The sequence below is a fragment of the Gigantopelta aegis genome, chromosome 2 (genome assembly GCF_016097555.1).
Source record: "Gigantopelta aegis isolate Gae_Host chromosome 2, Gae_host_genome, whole genome shotgun sequence".
Taxonomy (NCBI): Eukaryota; Metazoa; Mollusca; class Gastropoda; order Neomphalida; family Peltospiridae; genus Gigantopelta; species Gigantopelta aegis.
Genome location: NC_054700.1, coordinates 17,356,596 through 17,377,798, shown reverse-complemented (window position 1 = coordinate 17,377,798; position 21,203 = coordinate 17,356,596). Strand labels below are relative to the sequence as shown.

Sequence of the window (21,203 nt, the reverse complement as noted above, 5' to 3'; positions counted from 1 at the left end):
AACCTCACCGTGGTGCAGGGGTGTAACATTCTCTTTGAGAATGGCCAATACAGCACAAATCCCTTTGTTTTCTTCGGGATACAATTAGTTTTGAGTAATAGTCAGTATCTATCTGTGATATTTGTATTTTTGCACAGTTCTTTACGCTGTGTTTTTATTTAAATCTTGAATTTTTATATCACTTTATTTGTTTGCATTACCGTAGTTTGACACCCAATGGCCGATGTATTTTTCGTGCTGGGGTGTCGTTAAACATTCATTCATTCAGTGTGTATACGGGGCAGGAGTGTAGCCCTTGCTAATACTGGAAAACTGTAGTGGGTTTCCTCTCTAAGACTATATGTCTAAATTACCAAATGTTTGACATCCAGTAGTCGATCATTAAAAAAAAATCAAGGTGCTCTAGTGGTGTTGTTAAACAAAACAAACTTTAACTGTGTGTATACATAACATACATCTATGTGCATGTATACCATACAAGTGTTTATGCATACTGTTCCATAGTATCAGATATTAAAGCAGGTCGAACATAAACCTTTTAAATTGTCAACACGAAGATTGACCAAGGCCTAAAAAATTAACCCAAATCTACCTAAAAAAAAAAAAAAACCCAACTAGGGCTGACCCTAACTTTTTTCTTTTTATTATTTTTAAAAATTAAAATTTAAGTAAAACGATTACATTTTATCTGGACCGTTGGGATAAATATAGTTTAAAAAATAAAGATAAAAAAAAGGCGACCTACCATATCCCATTTGTTTCGGCACGATACCTTAAACGCACTTGTTTTTTAAAAGGACTAAGCTGGTACATGCGCGCGTCTCTGTGTTTCTTTGCGGGCGCGAGCGTGTGTGTGTGTGTGTGTGTGTGCGTGCGTGCGCGCGTGCATGTATGTCTGTCTCTCTCTCTCTCTCTCTCTCTCTCTGTGTGTGTGTGTGTGTGTGTGTGTGTGTGTGTGTGTGTGTGTGTGTGAAAGTATAAAAACCTTGTCTTGCCTGTTGTTTGTTTGTGTTTGTAAATACGCTCGCACACTCCCACAATTAAAATCCCAACATGCACAGTATATGACCTCCCTCTCTGAACCCCCTTCCCCCCCCAAAAAAAAAATATAAAATATCCAGCCCAAACCCCCAACACAAATCTATAAAAACTAACGTGTTAAACCATTTAGCACTTTCTTTCTTTCTTTTAACTTATTTTCGTGCTTATATCCAATTAGGGTTCAAGCACGCTGTCCTGAGAAAACACACACACACACACACACACACACACACACACACACACACACACACACCGCACCATTGAGTCGTTAAAACTCGCTCTGGGTGGGAGCCAGTACCGGGTTGCGAACCCAGTGTCTATCAGCCTTATGACCGATGACTTAACCACGACGCCACCGAAAACGGTTTTAGGAATAATGTAGCCCGAGTACTCTGACTGTAAGAGAGCTAGACGGACATTTGGACATAAACACGCTCTCATTACAGTCAGAGACCAACCTATGTCTTTTTTTGGCAATTCCTGACTACCAAACGGTAGGCAACGAATCCCGCTCTAATACCACAACAATCCTATGTTTGACGTCAAATACCTTTACATCAATCATTTTCGAGTTAAGTGATACCAAAAAATACACATATTAATCACTAATACACATACTACAGAAAGAAACCCGACAGCACCCACATTCAGCTACGCTTCGTGACACTCCGTCGCAACAATTACAAAGCTCGGCGATCTATTTCGAGACTGGGCGATTCCGCCTTGTGCAGCAGTTACAGGAGTCGTCTCATAAGAGGAGGCAGTACGTAGCACATACTTTTGCCGTATCCTGTCGATAACACCCCAAATGTATCCTTCAAATTCAAAATGGAATCAATAATGTGTAATTGTTTTGGTTTAATGACGTAATGAAATCCAAATTCATCCAAAACGGCATTAGCCAACTCTTCCATGTTGTAACTTCGCTTGATATGAGACGGCCCCTGTAACTGCTGCACAAGGCGGAATCGCCCAGTGCGCGATCACGTGGTCTACGTCTCGAAATAGATCGCCGAGCTTTGCAATTGTTGCGACGGAGTGTCACGAAGCGTAGCTGAATGTGGGTGCTGTCGGGTTTCTTTCTGTAGTAAGTGTATTAGTGATTAATATGTGGATTTTTTTGTATCACTTAACTCGAAAATGATTGATGTAAAGGTATTTGACGTCAAACATAGGATTGTTGTGGTATTAGAGCGGGACTCGTTGCCTACCGTTTGATAGTCAGGAATTGCCAAAAAAAGACATAGGTTGGTCTCTGACTGTAATGAGAGCGTGTTTATGTCCAAATGTCCGTCTAGCTCTCTTACAGTCAGAGTACTCGGGCTAGGAATAATGTAACAATGCATGACAATAACTCCCTAGACCCTCGTTCCCCAACCCTTCTCCTTCCAAATTATTATTTCTGGAATAGGTATGTATAAACTACCGGCCTATCAAAATATATCCCGCCGTCAGGAATCGAACGCGTTACTATCAGCGTGCCAACAATCTATAATATATTCACCGTAAAAAAAATAATCTTGAAAAAGAAATTCATAAAAAAATTATAGTATTATAATGACAGCAGTAATGAACTATTTTTGTGAGACTTACCTGTGCCCAGGCTGATCACAGTGTGATATTCAGTAACTAACATGGATATTACACCAGCTCAGTTGGTTAGCGTATACTCATTCTTATTTATGTAAACCTATCAGTTAGCGATTCGTGGCGGGAATCTCCAACAAACGCAGACGTGTTCGCGGATATACGATTCGCGCCAACTGGCGGCAGCCAACTCATTGTAGTATTTGTAATCTAGCCTATGTTATTATAGATCTGCACTTGTGACAAAAATAATATATACGGGCATCGATAGCTATACATAATAGGCCTAAGTACTCAAATACTCCAAAAACAAGGGCGGTACCAAATGAAGGCGTTAATATATATAACGGGCGGTACTAAATGAACGCTTTAATGGGCGTACCTTCACTTTGTAAACTGGGAGACCTATATATGATGTAATAATCAATTAATGGATATTAACATACACTGTATGCTATTTATTCCCTTACTAGTACAATGCAATAACATTAACCACACACACACACAGCAGCAACAACAACCAACAACAACAACAACAGCAAAAACACGTTAACTTTAAATGTTTTCTGCTGAAATAACCTTTTAGTAAAGTTAAGTCACAGGCGTATTAACAGCCATTAAAGGGAGGGATTCTGACAAGCGTTTCGTAATTTTGGAGGGTGGTGGGGTAGACTAGTGAACTCAGTGCTAGCCAACACATATCGGAGAAAAATATTTTTTTTTAAAAAGAGAAAAAAAGAAAGAAAGAATAAGACATTTCGTAATTTGTGAAAGAACCCTTAATTAAAGGTGTATTCTTAAAGTTGCAGCTGCCATATTTTCGCTGTTTTTGACATGTATTTGTGATAAATAACTACAAATTAATTGATCCCACATATTATCTTTGCATAATTTACTCAAGAATGTCAAAATTGTAATGCGTTGCTACTTGGGATAAACAGTGGTTTTCTAAAAAACAAAAAAACAAAAACAAAAAAAACCCACCCTTTGTGACACGGATAAATACAGAACTTCTTCATCGTATATCCATGAAAATACCAGCAGCAGGGTTGTTAATATGGATAATTTATGCTAATAAAGAAGCCTATTTATATTCAATTTGTGAATTTACGTGTTATATCCTATTGACAACCCTGAATGAATTCTATATAAATGTATAAATAGTACAAACTGATGTATTTGGATGTACATGTAATTCAATATATAATCTGGAAATGTAATTCAATATATAATCTGTACATAAAATGATTTCACTTGAAAAAAATAATACATAGTTTTGGATATTATGCAACAATATATTCTACATTCGGAGAATCTCGACCGTTGTCGTGCTCCATTCCGAACATTCTATATCCGCGAACGAACATGCCCGAGCTTTTCCGAATGATAGTTACAGAGCAGTAGTTAGCAACGAAGGTGTTGCTTTTGCGTGTTTTTATTTTGCATTTCAAACATTCCCCCAAAATGCCAACGGAAAATCAGCAGGACTACTGGATAGCAGAAAGCATTAAAGATGTTCCTCTGGAAGACCGATTTTTGTTAGGAACAGAGTTGGGCAGGTAAGTAATTGAGAGAAGCTTGCAGGACAGGTGCCAAGAAGTATTATGCTCTGATGTATTACCGAAGTAGAAAAATAATCGTGTCATTAACTCTTTTGACTATATATTATAGTCTGAGTCGGACATTGAAAAAACTTTTCCTGTCCTGGACGGAGGAGCCGGCTTGGGCTGACACCTGCGCCCATGGTAGGCATGCGCTGCAGCAGCTTGCTCTGAGTGTGCACGTTAAACCTTATGACCTGACCTGATGAAAAAAAAGGAAAGAAAAACGTTATACTCTCACTCTATTGAGTCGTTGTCTCTATTAAAGGGACATTCCTGAGTTTGCTGCAATTTTTAAGATGTTATGGACTAACAGAGACTTTTTAATGATTGTAATTACATATCAAATATATTTTTCTGCATAAAATATTAATTTAGTGGCTGTATATTAAATCTGATCGTTCTAATATTTGTGCTATTGTCCTAACCAAATTGTTAACAACTACAAAAAATTACTCTCCTACCTTTAAAGGGACACACCCTTGATACGGCTTTGTTAACCATTACGGCGTTGTTTTTCGCTATTAAACCCCATTTTTCACAAATAAAATTGCACTTTACTTACATTTTATTATTTAGAATACACATTTCCATTCACCTGAAGTGCTTTTTGGTAATCCTGATGTTTGTAAAACCACGAAATGCATTTTTTGCATTTTTTTCACAAGACGTGCTGTCGAGAAAAAACCGTTAAGCAAGCGAGGTCCAATCTATTTTTAGAGGGGATATTTCCATTTCAATGTCACACACTTTGGTATATCACGTGACCGTTATTATTTTGGTTCGGTTCGCGCAATCAACATCCGATTTGTTGTTGTTCATTTGTGAGATTTTTCTTCACAGTTCGTGAACATTTTCAGTAACAATAAAGTTCCGACAAGTAAGTGTCTCAATACAAAACGTTAGAAACCCTTAAAACCAATAATTTTGCAAAGTCTTACGATATCTGGAGAGGGGATACAACCAGGACAGAACAGTTGGAACATGTCCAGGAGAGGTGAAACGAACGCACCCCAAGTCTGTGAAATTTGTCGTGACGTAGGCATTGTTGTGCTTCGAGCGACATCTACCGGTGACATCAGAATACTAACTTTCAAAATTATTTCAAGCAATTGGGACATGGGGATTCCCATGGTATTTATCGATATAAAACCTGCTTTTTCACTCCATTTGATAAAAACGTGATCTAAGTGTGTTACAGGTTTGTAGATTAACCAAATTATAATTAATTTTTTCTGGATGGAACTAGGGTGTGCAGCTTTAATTGCCGTTAGATTTCCTCCAAAGTTTGTACAGACACAAATCGCAAAAAAGCCACTACAAATATACAGATTCCCCACACGAGACTGCAATGATGTCGCCGATATCATCTTTGCTGAGATTGCATAGGGAAAAATACACGCAGTTTTCTGCCGTCTGCCATGTTGCTTTTTTATGGAATGCTCTTCAAGAGGGGTGAAAGCCTCCAAAATATGTGACACAATTAATATGAAATCAATGATCTCTAGTGGTATCATTAAAAAAATAATAATAATAAAATAATAAAAAAATAATAATATGACGTCATCACGTTTGCTTTTATATCATAACATGTTATGACGTTGTTGGATTAAGTCCTATCCTTTCACCCCTCTTGAAGAATATTCCATAAAATGGCAGCTGGCTCAAAATTACATGCTTTTTGCCCTATGCACTCTCAGCGAAGTCGATATGGGTGACATAGTTATCATCTGGTATGTAGAATCTGTGTCATTGTAATGGTTTTTTCAAGATTTCTGTCTGGACAGACTTTGGAGGAAATCTAACGGCAATTAAAGGTAGGAGAGTAATTTTTCGTAGTTGTTAACAATTTGGTTCAGACAATAGGTTAAATTTCATTTTATTTCCTACGGTCTGAACCAAAATGTTAACACTACAAAAAAATACTCTCCTACCTTTAATTACCGTTACATTTCCCCCAAATTTTGTCCACACACAAGTTGTGAAAAAACCATTACCGTGACACAGATTCCACATATGAGACTGTAACGATGTCGCCAGTATCGACTTTGCTGAGATAGCATAGGGCAAAATACATGCAGTTTTCTGCCATCTGCCATTTTGGGTTTTTGTGGAATACTCTTCAAGAGGGGTGAAAGCCTCCAAAGTATGTGACATAATTAATATAAAATCAATAATCTTTAGTGGTATATTTAAACAAACAAAAAATATTAAAAAAAATTAATATGACATCATCACGTTTACTTTTATACAATCTAATTAAAATTAGCTCCACTATTACATGTGGATCTAACAGCAGCCAGTTGGAGCTCATGTCCACCAATCAAAACCTTACTTGCAGAATCATGCCAGTGATTTGAAAATAATTTGAAAACATTCCGAATTATCTGGAGGGTATATGACATGTTTCGTGTGAATTACGAATACCTTAAAACATGTTTTATTTTATAAAATAAATAATTTGTAATATAAAACTGAAGACTGATTTATTTTATTATTATTATTTTTTAATAAATAAATAATTTGTAATGTAAAATTGAAGCCTAATAACCAGTCCCATACGTATTGATATGGTTCGCTGTACTGCGGCCACTAAAATAGACTCGCCCGATATTTTTAGAATTTGTATGCTCCCAAATAACGTTATAAAAGGCGAAGTGTGATTGGTCAATATTTAAATTATTATTTACAGACGAAATGTTACCTGGACATAGTAGTCTACAATATGATTAAAATTAGTTCTACTGGTCTAAATAAGGCATTTGTAATTCACACAAAACATGTCGTATATGCACAGGATAATTCGGAATATTTTCAGATTATTTTCAAATCACTGGCATGATTCTGCAAGTAAGGTTTTGATTGGTGGACATGAGCTCCAACTGGCTGCTGTTAGATCCACATGTAATAGTGGAGATAATTTTAATTAGACTGACTTTTATATCATAACATGTTATGACGTTGCTAGATTAAGTCATATCCTTTCACCCCTCTTGAAGAATATTCCATAAAAAGTCAAAATGGCAGCCAGCACAAAATTACATGCTTTTTGCCCTATGCGATCTCAGCGAAGTCGATATTGGTGACATGGTTATCATCTAATATGTGGAATCTGTGTCATTGCAATGGTTTTTCCTAGATTTCTGTCTGGACAAAATGTAAGTAAAATCTAACAAAAAATAAAGGTAGGAGAGCAATTTTTGGTAGTTTTTAATATTTTGGTTCGGACAGTAAAAATAATTTTTTTTTACATACGAAATTATTTGAAGACAAAATCCAGTTTGGGTTTCTTACAAATATTGAGATGACTAGAAACATATTGAATATAAAGACACTGATATTCTAAACAAGAAAATATATTTATCATGTAATTTTAATCGTAGAAGTATTTTATTAGTCGGAAATATCTTACAATGCAGTAAACTCAGGAATGTCCCTTTAAGTCGTGCCATTTGGGAGTTTACCCCCTTTTTAAAGTAATACACCACCTACCGTTTATTTACGTTCCAAGTCTCACAGTAAGATGTGTAGACAGTCAAATAGCTAAGAAATTTTAAGTACATCCTAATATTTGCTACAGTTTACCTTAAAAATTCTTTTTTGTACACAGGAACCAAAATAGGTCAAAATCACATGACCCGTATGCCAATTAAAATATTTGCAATTTTCGTAATTTATGGCGATCATTCCCAAAATATATATCGAAGTGTCGTCTGCATGTGCATGTTTATTTTTACATATTAGTGAGTAACGTCTGTAAAAATGTGAGGTCACACGTCGATCGTTATTGCATGCAAGCAAATAAGGGCACTACAATTTGAAAATGTAAACTAAGATGTAGATCAATACAGTTTTGCATTAAACATATGGCTATTACTACAATATGTATAGTGAGTATTATATTTGAATAAATAATAAAAAATATTTAGATAAAAAATACAATTAGAAATAACCAAAGCTATTTAAAAAACAAAAAACAAGTTTATCCTACCTTATCTTACAAGCAATATTTTAAACAAAATGCAGCAACCTGCTGACTGCTAAATCAATAAAAAAATTCATAAAACATTTCCTTTTTATTGATTTCTTCAAGACATAAATTCAACCAAGCAAATTGCAGATATATACTTTGTTCGTATGACGTTTTTAGCTTCTATACCTGAAAATAGTAAACAACATGACTCAATAGAGGTATGTTTTTTTTTGTTTAATGAGCGGAGGTAGACTGATTGTAAGCATGTATGTACTTTTGATTGCATCAAATATGTAGATTTTTCTGCAATGTTGGTTCAAGTAACAATTAAAAATTTTCTTCGACTAATAATTATAATAAAATTACAAAGCAGTTTTAAAATATACTGCTGCAATTATTAAGTATCTCGACTCACGAGGGTCCCATGCTACACTTAATGTGTTATTAAATGCAAGTGTGATACTGCTTGGAGAACAAAACATATTTTCGAAAGGTACCTCTTGCAGTTTTTAAATATCAAATGTTGACAATCACATTTAAAGAATATTAATCGGACAATACAGTTTGTGGTGCAATTAAAGGTACCTCTCATCAAACATTGTATGACGAAACTGGTTTTATTCTAGTTCATCAAGATTAACTGAGTGCAAGCACAATGCGAGGTTACTCCTCCCGAGGCATTAAGCCGTTAGCAGATCTGAATGGTTCTGAGGAATTTTGCTCGGAATGGAATTGCGGTCAAAATAGCGACTACCATCACGTTTTCCCACTCTAATCGTATATTGTGATCTATTTCGAGCTCATGGAGATCAAGAAATACTTACTTTGAAACAATCTTCACTTTGAATTAAAGGAAAAAAGTCCCATTTTTTTTTTTTTTTTTACTGAGCGGATTCTTGCAGCCAATTACGCTGACAGACAATTTCAGCAGAGACGCATGGTGACGTTCTGAACACTGCTTGCACTCAAGGTTAATCTTGATGAAGTAGTTGCTGGTGTGTTTTTAATAGATTCTTCTGTTAAATACTTGTGGAATGTCACTTGAATTTTGTAAATCTATATGAAAGAAATGTGAATAACGTAGTCTTGATCAGAATATTTCAACATGTATTGATTTGTCAATCAAGGTTTGGGGTCTGATTTTGTTCATTTGCCACTTGATGTTGATAACTTACTAAGTGTCCTTAATGTTTTTGTCATTAAATATATATACATAGTGGCGTAGGAAGGTGCCAAAATGTGTGGGGGGAGGGGGGCACACACATGCATATGCACACACACACACACACACATATATCAAGAAAAGTGGGGGCTCTCTTTCTACTCCAGTGATATTATAATATTGCTAAACAAAAGTATATTTTCTATAGGCTGGTGGACTAGTAGAAATTCTGTCGGGCTAGTAAATTTTAGTTGGTTCTGGTCCGAAGGGCTAGTGAAATATTTTCCATTTCTGCATTCCTGGGTAAAGACATTGCAGCTGCAATATTTCCCACAAAACAGCATATCATGTAAACAAACTGAAATGGACATAAAAAGGATCATCACTTTATATCACAGTATATGATATTTGGCCATGTAGAAAAGCTTGTGGTTAAAATTATATACCAAAATGTCCATGCTGTAATTATGGAATCGCAAAACTCCCTAAAATAATAAGTGGTAATTGCCTTTAAACTGCAAAATGTAAGTAATGCACTCATAAATATATAAGTTTCTTAAATTTCAATTGAAAATATTAAAGGAAGGGACAATTAAGGCATTTGGCCTGGTATGCATAGTCAACGATATATAATGCACATTATTGCTTAATATCAACAAGTATAATCATATAGTTAATTAATAAAACGGTTAAATGTGACGGCTATTATATATAACGGGCGTAGCCATTTTTACCATCGCATGCAGTGAAGACGCCTTCTGGCGAGTTGGTGGTTACGTAATACCTAACGAAGAAACAAAACATACCTGATTTATTTACGGATGCATCTCAATGTTCTGTAATAATATCCATCCCAATAAGCCAGCAGCAAGTATGTATTATTTTTCAGTACAAAATAAACCACCGTTGTCAAAGTGTTGAAATAACTGTATTATGTTTTGTACATAAATTAACCCACGTACTGAAATAATAATTGGAGTGTTTTCTTGGTTACTTGGTCTTTTCTTTCCATGGCCTGTACCTGTGGTTCCTGATTGGCAGGTGTATAATTAGACGGTCCCTAGACATTTACAGATATAGCATTACAGCGTTTCTGCCGGAAGGAAAGAAACTTTTGGGTATGGCGCTATGGACTTGAATGCAACCACAGTTAACAGGGGGTATGGGGACCCCCCCCCCCCCCCCCCCCCCGCCCCCAAAAGAAAACGGGTTAAGGTTAGGGTTAACAAAATCTTACAGTAATGATAAGAGTAACTAATTTTGTCAAAAAGTTAAGTTAAAAAATAAAATCTGCCAAAACATTTGAGTATACTGCCCTGCATACCCGTTTTATCCTCTGACAGCAACCCTGCAATATTCTTGACCTCATGTCATGTATATCAATCAGTCATTTATTTCTGTGTATGAACTATACAGACATGTATAATGAAAATATTTGAATCCCACCTACAGGCTGATATTTGTGTTTGTGCATTTGTTTTCTTACTGGCATCTAAGTTTTCTGGCGGTGCGACAATGATTTATCCACTACAATCCATTACTTTCCCAATGTTTACCAATATTTATCCAGTCCTACCAAATAGGTACCCAATACGTACACAAATACTACACAATATGTACAGAGTACTATTCAGTACTGCCAAAACTTACTTAATACCATGTTGTACTACCAAATATTTACATTATAGACCTATATTAGTTCAATAGTTTCAATATCCATTGAGTTATTTCCCTTTAATGGGTAACGGTTGTTTCAGCCTTATTCCTGTTCCCAAGTAATTTCACACCTATAATTGGGTCATTTTGTCCTCCTTTGTACATACATGTATACATATGTTTGTTGAATTTTTCAGGGTTTTATCGCCTATGTTTCTAGACTTCGATAATGGGCACCATTCCCCAACATTCTACAGAGGCTATGTCATTTTTTATTCCCAATTTTGGAGTAAAAAAATTCCCAATCTGAATGTAAATCTCATTCACTTGACAAACCTTCCCTCCCTAATAACGTTTTGTAATGCACCATAGATATATTTATTTGACTAAACACAAGTACATGCATATACATATATATATAGCATTACCTTTTTAATTCTAACTTGGCTTAATAAGATCTTTTTGAAATGAAACTGAAAATTCCCAATTTTTGATAAAATGACGCTAAAATTCCCAATGTCAGAGCCATGGGTGTCAAATTTTAGAAATAAAACCCTGTGTTTTGGTGTTTAAAAAAAAACATGCTTACAAAAAAAAAAAATGACACCATTTCTTAAGCTGATAAAATAACAAGTCTTGCAGGCTTAATCTAATACATGTATCTAATGAAATAATAAAATGTGGATAATAAGTATTTTACTTTCTTCTCTCATTAAATTGTTTTATGTGTTGTATAAGATACAACACAAACAACACATAGAGCTAATATCTAGGTTAGGGTGTCCTCTTGTGATAGTAATTGGGTTAACTGTTTTGTAGTATTAGGTAAGAATTGGGTAGTATTGGTTAAATATTGGCCCTTTTTGGGGTAGTATTGGGTAAATCATTCACCCATCCTGTGATATTTTCAGAGGTGCTACATCATGTGTGTACAAGTGCGAAGAAAGAGGGACAGAGAAACCATGGGCTGTAAAAATCATCAACAAAACAGTAAGTTGTAACAGTCTGTTATTAATAAGTCTGTTATTAATAATTTAATCTTATGAAACTCAAAATAATGCTTTTTTTCTTTGAAAGTAAATAGAGGTTATTACCAGTGTTTTTCGGTATCGTCAATATCATATATTAGGAATAAAAATTGTATTATGCGAGCCTCTGGTGAGCATAATACATTATTTTTATTCCTAATATATGATATTTGACGATACCGAAATACACAAGGGTAATAATCTCTTTATCATATAAGCTCAAGCTTAATACAACGTGTTTTTGTAAACTGTACACGCAACTTTAATTCCATTCCGCCATTACTAGATATTCAAATAACTTAAGAATATGTGGCGCAGTGTATTTTTGAATGGAAATGACGTCAAACTCGAATGACGTCATTTTGGATGTCCTTACATCAAAATAAAGTTGTGCCTAATGTTTTTTGTTTTCTGAATGCTGAACAGCTTTCAGTGTCAAATTGCCATTGAAATGTTTTTATTTGATGACTATGAATGCATACGTCAATCATGGAGTGTCAAATGTTAAATGTCAATACACCTAGTGCCGAGACCTCGACTAATTTACATCTAATTTGCAAAGTTATCAAATTCTTAAAGTATGTGATCTGAAAAATATTACATACTTTGATTGCACTGAAAATATAAGATATTATATGATAAAAATAATTATCTTAATAGTAATAAGAATGTCCCTCACACACACACACACAATTAATTGAAGAAGAAGAAAGTTGTTTTGTTTAACGACACCACTAGAACAAATTGATTAATTAATCATCGTCTATTGCATGTCAAACATTTGGTAATTGTAGTCATCAGTGGAACCCCCCTACATTTTTCCTAATGCAGGATCTTTTATATGCACTTTCCCACAGACAGGAAAGCACATACCATGGCCTTTGACCAATTGTGGTGCACTGGTTGGAACAAGAAAAAAACCCAATCAGTTGAATGGATCCACTGAGTTGATTCAATCCTGCGATGCAAGCACCTCCAGCGAGCTCCCAACCGACTGAGATAAATGCCATCCCCATGCACAATAGAATTCTTCATGTGCCATTCTCGGATGTGTTGACCTTTTCATGTCTGGTGGCGTGATCTCTTAGGAAATAATGAAATGTAACTGGAATGTATATATATAACTTGACCGTTATAAATTTATTGTCTCACTAGTTTGATTTCTTTTTCCATTTAATTTCCATTTCTCAAAGTAGATGAATCTACAAATGTCAAATTTGGCCTACCCAGAGGCAGTTAGATGCATTTCATACAGTAGAGAAAGAAAGAAAGACATGTTGTATTTAACGACGCACTCAACACATTTTATTTATGGTTATATGGCATCAGACATATGGTTAAGGACCACACAGATTTTGAGAGGAAACCTGCTGTCGCCACTTCATGGGCTACTCTTTCCGATTAGCAGGAAGGGATCTTTTATTTGCACTTCCCACAGGCAGGATAGCACAAACCATGGCCTTTGTTGAACCATTTATGGATCACTGGTCAGTGCAAGTGGTTTACACCTACCTATTGAGCCTTGCGGAGTACTCACTCAGGGTTTGAAGTCGGTATCTGGATTAAAAACCCCACATCTCAACTGGGATCCGAACCCAGTATCTACCAGCCTGTAGACCGATGGCCTAACCACGACGCCACCGAAGCCGGTACACTAGAGATGTCGGGACTAAATGGGTACTAATATCCGAGAAGGTGTGAAAATTGCTTATTTGCTGCACTTTGTTGCTTTTTTTTTTTTTGCTTTTTTTTTAAATAGCTCTTCTATAGAACAGTAAACATTTACTGTGGCCACTTAATACAGGTACTTCAGCAAATTTGGATCCAATTTAGTTGGCTTCTGATCGCGTTAGACAGGTGTCCATTTATTGCATGTACATTAAAAATCATTTGGTGGAGGAAAAAGTGGCCACAGGTGACTGCTGAATATTATAGGTGACTGCTGGTACAGGTTTGACTACAATAACATACTTTGCCAACAGTGTGTTTATGTCACAAAGATTGTGTTGTAAACTTTTAGTTGAAGTAATAATGGTATTCAGTGTGCGATTTTGGTTAAAAAAAAGAAGAGTGTCATAAGGTCTCCCTGTTTGCAACTCTTTAGAGCCCGACACCAACCCAACGAGCCCTGCCGTGCGTCTCCAGTAGAACAGAAGATACACTCAATGTTTTGCATGAAAGCATGGAAAAGATCGCTATTCAAGACTGTGGTTTCCCAGGTTTTTGATATATATATGTTGACCGTGTCATTTCAAAGAATCAATGTAATTTTTACAAACAATTTTTATGAGCATGCAGACTCGTTTGCTAGCAAAGCTAGAGAGTCCTATATGATTTTTATGAGCATGCAGACTCGTTTGCTAGCAAAGCTAGAGAGTCCTATATGATTTTTATGAGCATGCAGACTCGTTTGCTAGCAAAGCTAGAGAGTCCTATATGATTTTTATGAGCATGCAGACTCGTTTGCTAGCAAAGCTAGAGAGTCCTATATGATTTTTATGAGCATGCAGACTCGTTTGCTAGCAAAGCTAGAGAGTCCTATATGATTTTTATGAGCATGCAGACTCGTTTGCTAGCAAAGCTAGAGAGTCCTATATGATTTTTATGAGCATGCAGACTCGTTTGCTAGCAAAGCTAGAGAGTCCTATATGATTTTTATGAGCCATGCAGACTCGTTTGCTAGCAAAGCTAGAGAGTCCTATATGATTTTTATGAGCATGCAGACTCGTTTGCTAGCAAAGCTAGAGAGTCCTATATGATTTTTATGAGCATGCAGACTCGTTTGCTAGCAAAGCTAGAGAGTCCTATATGATTTTTATGAGCATGCAGACTCGTTTGCTAGCAAAGCTAGAGAGTCCTATATGATTTTTATGAGCATGCAGACTCGTTTGCTAGCAAAGCTAGAGAGTCCTATATGATTTTTATGAGCATGCAGACTCGTTTGCTAGCAAAGCTAGAGAGTCCTATATGATTTTTGCGAGTCTCTGGCTCTCAGATTCTCCATAAAATTGCACACTGGTATTTATATTATTTCTGTGTTTTTCAGGTGGACAAAAAGGTTGTGAGAACTGAAATTGGAATCTTGCTCAAACTGTCACATCCCAATGTTGTAAGTTGTATTTCTATTAATAATGCTTTCTATTAATGCCACAAGCAGCTAGTCTCTAATAACCTAGGAGCATATTTCACAGCTAGGAATATCTTCTAACTCTTATTATCTAGCACATACATTACCAAAATCTTTGTAACTAAATTAACTGGTCATTTGTTCTACAAATCAGGTTGACCAGAGCAGGTCAGGTTAGGTCAGATCATAGGGCTTAATGTGCACATTTTAAAATTTCATTTCATTTCAACTTATTTTTGTGCTTATATCCAATTAAGGTTCAAGCACGCTGTCCCGGGCACACAGCTCAGCTATCTGGGCTGTCTGTCCAGGACAGTGGGTTAGTTGTTAGTTGGTTAGTGGTTAGTGAGAGAGAAGAGGGTGTAGTGGCCATACACCTACCCATTGAGCCCTTAAGAACTCGCTCTGGGTTGGGGCCGGTACCGGGCTGCGAACCCTGTATTTACCAGCCTGTAGTCCAATGGCTTAACCACGACGACACTGAGGGCGGTATGTGCACATTTTATCATGGGTGCAGGTATTGGCCAATGCCGGCTCCTTTGTCCAGGACAGGAAAATGATCAGAGCAATTTAAAATGCCTTGCCTTAAATTACTGTGCTTGATTAGTCTATGCCTGCAGGAGTAGGGTACACAATACAGAAGGTGACGTCAATTTCTTCCAAGCTGAACTAGGTGGGATCGACCAAAATGACATGATATGGCTGCCTCCAGTCAGCAGGAATAATCCTGTTTTTTCAATTAATTCTAAAATTGTCATTTTTCATTTCTTAAAGTTTCAGTATGTATTGATGGACCACTTGTCCAGGTATGCATCTTTCCAACACATAAGGACCATATTTGACCTGATTGTTCCTTTAAAGAGACATTCCTGATTTTGCTGCATTGTAAGATGTTTTCGACTAATAAAATATTTCTATGTTTAAACTTACATATTAAATATATTTTCTTGTTTAGAATATTAGTGTCTGTATATTCAATGTATTTCTGGCCATCTTAATATTGGTAAGAAGCACATAATGGATTTTATCTTCAAATAATTTCGTATGTACAAAAAAATAATTTTTACTGTCCGAACCAAAATGTTAAAAACTACCAAAAATTGCTCTCCTACCTTTATTTTTTGTTAGATTTTACTTACATTTTGTCCAGACAGAATTTTTTTAGGAAATAAGATGAAATTTAACCTAGTACAAATATTAGAATGATCAGAAATATGTTTAATAATATACAGCCACTGATATTTTATGCAGAAAAATATATTTGATATGTAATTACAATCGTTAAAAAGTCTCTGTTAGTCGATGACATCTTAAAAAGTGCAGCGAATGTCCCTTTAACCAATGTAAGTTAACTGTCTACAACACTTTGTTTAAATTTTGCTAATATGGACCTTTTGATAACAATGACATGAATATTTGGACAATAAATAAGGGATCATACTAACCCTATATAACAGAAAAGAGTGGCGGCAAGCAAAATCCCCATTTTTGTACTTTATACAAACATTACAGTATTAGTGACTGAAATGTGGTCCACAAAACTTAGTGTTTTGTTATTCCTTTCTGTCAGTACTTTATCATATTTTAGAATATTATCATATAATGGACTTATTATTATTATTTATGATTTAATTTTAAAAGCGAAATGACCATCTGTATTATAGATTCGACTGAAGGAAATCTTTGAGACGCCTAAAGACATTGCTCTAGTGCTTGAACTGGTCACGGGTGGAGAGCTATTTGACAGAATTGTCGACAGAGGAGTCTACTCGGAAAAAGATGCAGCTCAAGCTGTAAATCACATGCTTACAGCAGTTGCCGTGAGTGACTGTGTATAGTAGAATTAGGTGTAATCAAACTTTGTTGTAACGACTGATCATGTCACAGCTGTAAATCACATGCTTACAGCTGTCGCCGTGAGTGACTATGTATAGTAGAATTAGGTGTAATCACACCTGGTTAAAATGTCTGTGTTTGGCCAGTGATCATGTCACAGCTGTATATCACATACTAACTGTTGTCATATCATATCATTTCATTTCATTTTAATTTATTTTAGTGCTTATATCCAGTTAAGGTTCAAGCACGCTGTCCTGGGCATGTAGTAGTGTAGGTATAAAGTGCTCCATTGTAACACGTCGTTGGAAAGAAAACAACAAGGCGGGGTCAAGGTTCAGGGATTTATTCCCAGGCAGAACCAGAAGTTATACAGAAATAATACACACGACTAATACATTAGTAATCACGAATATTACATTTACAGCATTGTTATTTATACTTATATTCGTTCATTAATACATTCACATTTTCACCATACTTCAATTTTAAAAGCATATAAAAATATAATCAAGACTATAAATAATAAATTAAGATATGTAGAAATACAATGCATATTCAATCATTCACAAAATAATATGCATTATAAACACATATTTCCAAAACAGACAATATAATAGAAATCGCTGCAAGTAACCTGAGTGCAGGCCATTACGCTCGTGCAACACATGCACCACACTTGATTTAAACAATAAAACAACTACACACCTTCGCTGTGAGCGATGAGTCTCATAGAGATAACCTATAAATAAATAAATAAATAAATAACACTTATAAGCTATTGTACCAATACAGAATAATACTTTACTTCAGTTGTAATTATAATGAGATGTTATATTTAACTATTATTAAAATAACTAGTTTTAATTAAATACCTTTTACTCATTTCTACGTTAGTTATGTGATTAAAATGAAACTTTCTAAATTACTTTAATACATGTTCATTTACTCATTATTAGTTACAGTTTACCAAATATATTTATACAATTTATAATAATGTGCCAAATTAAAACCACCGATACATGCATATTATTCAAACCTGTGCTGTATTCAATGACGATGAATCGGAAAAAGACCAACAGACCCTTCTTAATCAAAATCTTATGGTAGTGTGTGTGTATGTGAATATTGCACGGATGTTACATGAACCATCACGTGATATAATAAAACCATATCACTGGCTATTGGCTAATAACAAGCTAGGGCGTTGTCCAAACGAAATATGATATTCTCAACAGAATATCGTAACGTAGAAAAATGAAATAAAATACATATACAGCAAATATTAAAATAAACTAATTACAAATATTTACTCCCCGTTACAGGCACACACCTCAGCTATCTGTACGGGACAGTGAGTTAGTTGTCAGTGGTTAGTGAGAGAGAAGAGGGTGTAGTGGTCTTACACCTGCCCATTGAGTTGTTAAAACTCGCTCTGGCTGGGAGTAGGTACCAGCTAGCTGCGAACCCAGTACCTACCAGCCTTATGTCTGATATGGCTTAACTAAGACACCACCGAGGCCCGGTGTTGTCATATCATATCATAGCAGTGTATTTGTTGTCATGATATATCACCCTGCATTTCAACATATATCTACATTTCATATATTGTACAGCATTGAAAAGAAGAACCCAATTATTATGAATATCATTGAAGAAACTAAACTTTACATGAGTGGCCATTAAATACCATTGTTGTTTTAAAACTTATCTAATGAGCGAAAGCAAATTAAATATGTTTTCAAACGAATGTAGTATTCTATTTCTTACATATTCTCAAAAAACAGTTTTAAAATAAATTTAAATGCCTTTTACAACTACTAAAACCTCTTTATGGCCCAAGTGCTTGTAGTTAATTTTTGCGTCACAAACAAGTCGATTTCAGGTCACAGAGTGATCAATTTCGATCATGCTTTTTCTTTCATTCGAGCAGCCAGTAGTATGTCTTTAAATTGTTATCACACATACATGTGTTAACAGTATGTGTCATCACAAATAACAGATGACGTTCTTACCAACAGATGTGTAAGAATTATATTTTCAATAAACTTGGATTCCATTAATTTTTTGTTTACATTATAATTAATTCGTATTAGAGTTCCATTTATAAGATATTAAAATTTTATAATTATATGTTTTAAATTGTACAAGTATCTTATTTATGAATCAACATGGTACATAACTGGGTATATTGATTGTATTTTTTTCAGTATCTCCATGACAACGATGTTGTGCATAGAGATTTGAAGGTTAGTTATTTTATGTGAATTAACGAAATATTGTAATATTTCAACTTTGACATATGACCTAATAAATTAACAATTAAAAAAGGTTGTAATAACCAAATGCACTGCCTAACAGCTACAAAGTTAAAAATAAATTCTTGTTTAATGGCACCACTAGAGCACATTGATTCATTAATCATCGGCTATTGGATGTCAAACATTTGGTAGCATTCTGACATGTAGTCTTAGAGAAGTAATCCGGTACATTTTTCCATTAGTAGCACGGGGTCTTTTATATGAACCATCCCACAGACAGAATAGCACATACCATGGCCTTTGATATACCAGTTGTGGTACATTGACTGGAACAAGAAATAGTCTGATGCACCCACTGATGGGGATCGATCCAAAACTGATGGCGCATCAGGCGAATGCTTTTCCACTGGGCTATGCCCCACCCCATATAAGTAAAGCAAATACAGTTTGCCATGTCAAAGTAGAATATAGCACCTATTTATTAAAGGTAGAATATTTTGTTTGTAATCCAAGCTAATAGATGTTTGTATGTTATGCTATGTAGCTGTAATGATTGTATTCATGTAAAATAGTTACTTTTCTTCAATAATACGTACAATATTATTTTGCAGCCAGAAAATTTATTGTATGAAAACCTGTCGGATGAATCTAACTTGAAAGTTGGTAAGTTTTACGTGCATTTATGAGGGTTTTGTGGATGAGTTGTCTCCCATTAATTTTCACTCTTTTTATGGACATCTAATCAGGACCTTATAGTTGGCCTCAGACCACAATTAATTTCGCTATATGTTTCTATATAGCCTTAGTGGCTATAACATTTTTATTAATATCAGCAGGCCCGTGAAGTTTTGTATGTACCTTTGCCTGCATGGGGGACACATACCCTGAAAAGGACAACCCCTGTTGTCCAGCTCTTTCTCCCAGCATATTGGTTTAAACAGACACACCCTCTAAACCAGGCCAGAGTACACCCATTTTACACAAAAAGCACTACTTTTGCATGGGCCGGAATTACCACAAACAAGTCTTCAATGTCAGCAAGTTACACATGTTTACAAACTACATGCTATCCCCTGTCACTTCAGTCAAACAGTTGCCACTTCATAGCTGTCTGCCATGAAATAATCACAGTCAAACAGCAGACTACTTGCGCGGTCAAATTTCCGGATTTTGGACAACCAAATGGGAAGATAACTGTAATCTGAGGCCAGCTAATGGCTTTTTTCTCTGAGGTGACTATAGGTTTTATCTCCGTCCATCTGTCTGTCCCACATAGAGTTTTCCGGATGTTTTTTTTAGAATACCTTGAGATGTTGAAAAATTGTTGGGTCTGGTAGAGGACATGCATTGCTTTAGCAGTAAACCGGCCTCGGTGGCGTCATGGCAGGCCATCGGTCTACAGGCTGGTAGGTACTGGGTTCGGATCCCAGTCGAGGCATGGAATTTTTAATCCAGATACTGACTCCAAACCCTGAGTGAGTGCTCCGCAAGGCTCAATGGGTAGGTGTAAACCACTTGCACCGACCAGTGATCCATAACTGGTTCAACAAAGGCCATGGTTTGTGCTATCCTGCCTGTGGGAAGCGCAAATAAAAGATCCCTTGCTGCCTGTCGTAAAAGAGTAGCCTATGTGGCGACAGCGGGTTTCCTCTAAAAAAATCTGTGTGGTCCTTAACCATATGTCTGACGCCATATAACCGTAAATAAAATGTGTTGAGTGCGTCGTTAAATAAAACACTTCTTTCTTTTTGCTTTAGCAGTATCTTCAGAATGCTTGTTTGAGTGGTATACGAAGGAAATTTAGAAAAGTGTCTTCTGTAAGGGTATATAGGAAGACGGTTTAAATTTTTAATTACTTAAAAAGATATTTAGTGAAAAACTAAATTTATGATCTTGAAAATTTCTGGGTGTTTTTAGTACTTCTCCATTGT

General features: G+C 35.7%; 1 protein-coding gene across 2 annotated transcripts in view; it reads left to right on the top strand.

Annotated features, from left to right (window-relative positions):
• The first annotated feature begins 3,929 nt into the window (after positions 1–3,929).
• Positions 3,930–21,203, top strand: part of LOC121382235 (calcium/calmodulin-dependent protein kinase type IV-like) — a 43,891-nt gene continuing 26,617 nt past the window's right edge. Inside the window, exons 1-6 of one of the 2 annotated variants that reach the window (XM_041511773.1) lie at positions 3,930–4,187; positions 11,932–12,010; positions 15,095–15,157; positions 16,840–16,995; positions 19,222–19,260; positions 19,884–19,935. In XM_041511773.1, coding sequence (XP_041367707.1) covers positions 4,093–4,187; positions 11,932–12,010; positions 15,095–15,157; positions 16,840–16,995; positions 19,222–19,260; positions 19,884–19,935 — 484 coding nt within the window. In that variant the 5' untranslated portion in view covers positions 3,930–4,092. The remainder of the gene's footprint in view (positions 4,188–11,931; positions 12,011–15,094; positions 15,158–16,839; positions 16,996–19,221; positions 19,261–19,883; positions 19,936–21,203) is intronic. The other variant, XM_041511764.1, reaches the window with a different exon arrangement.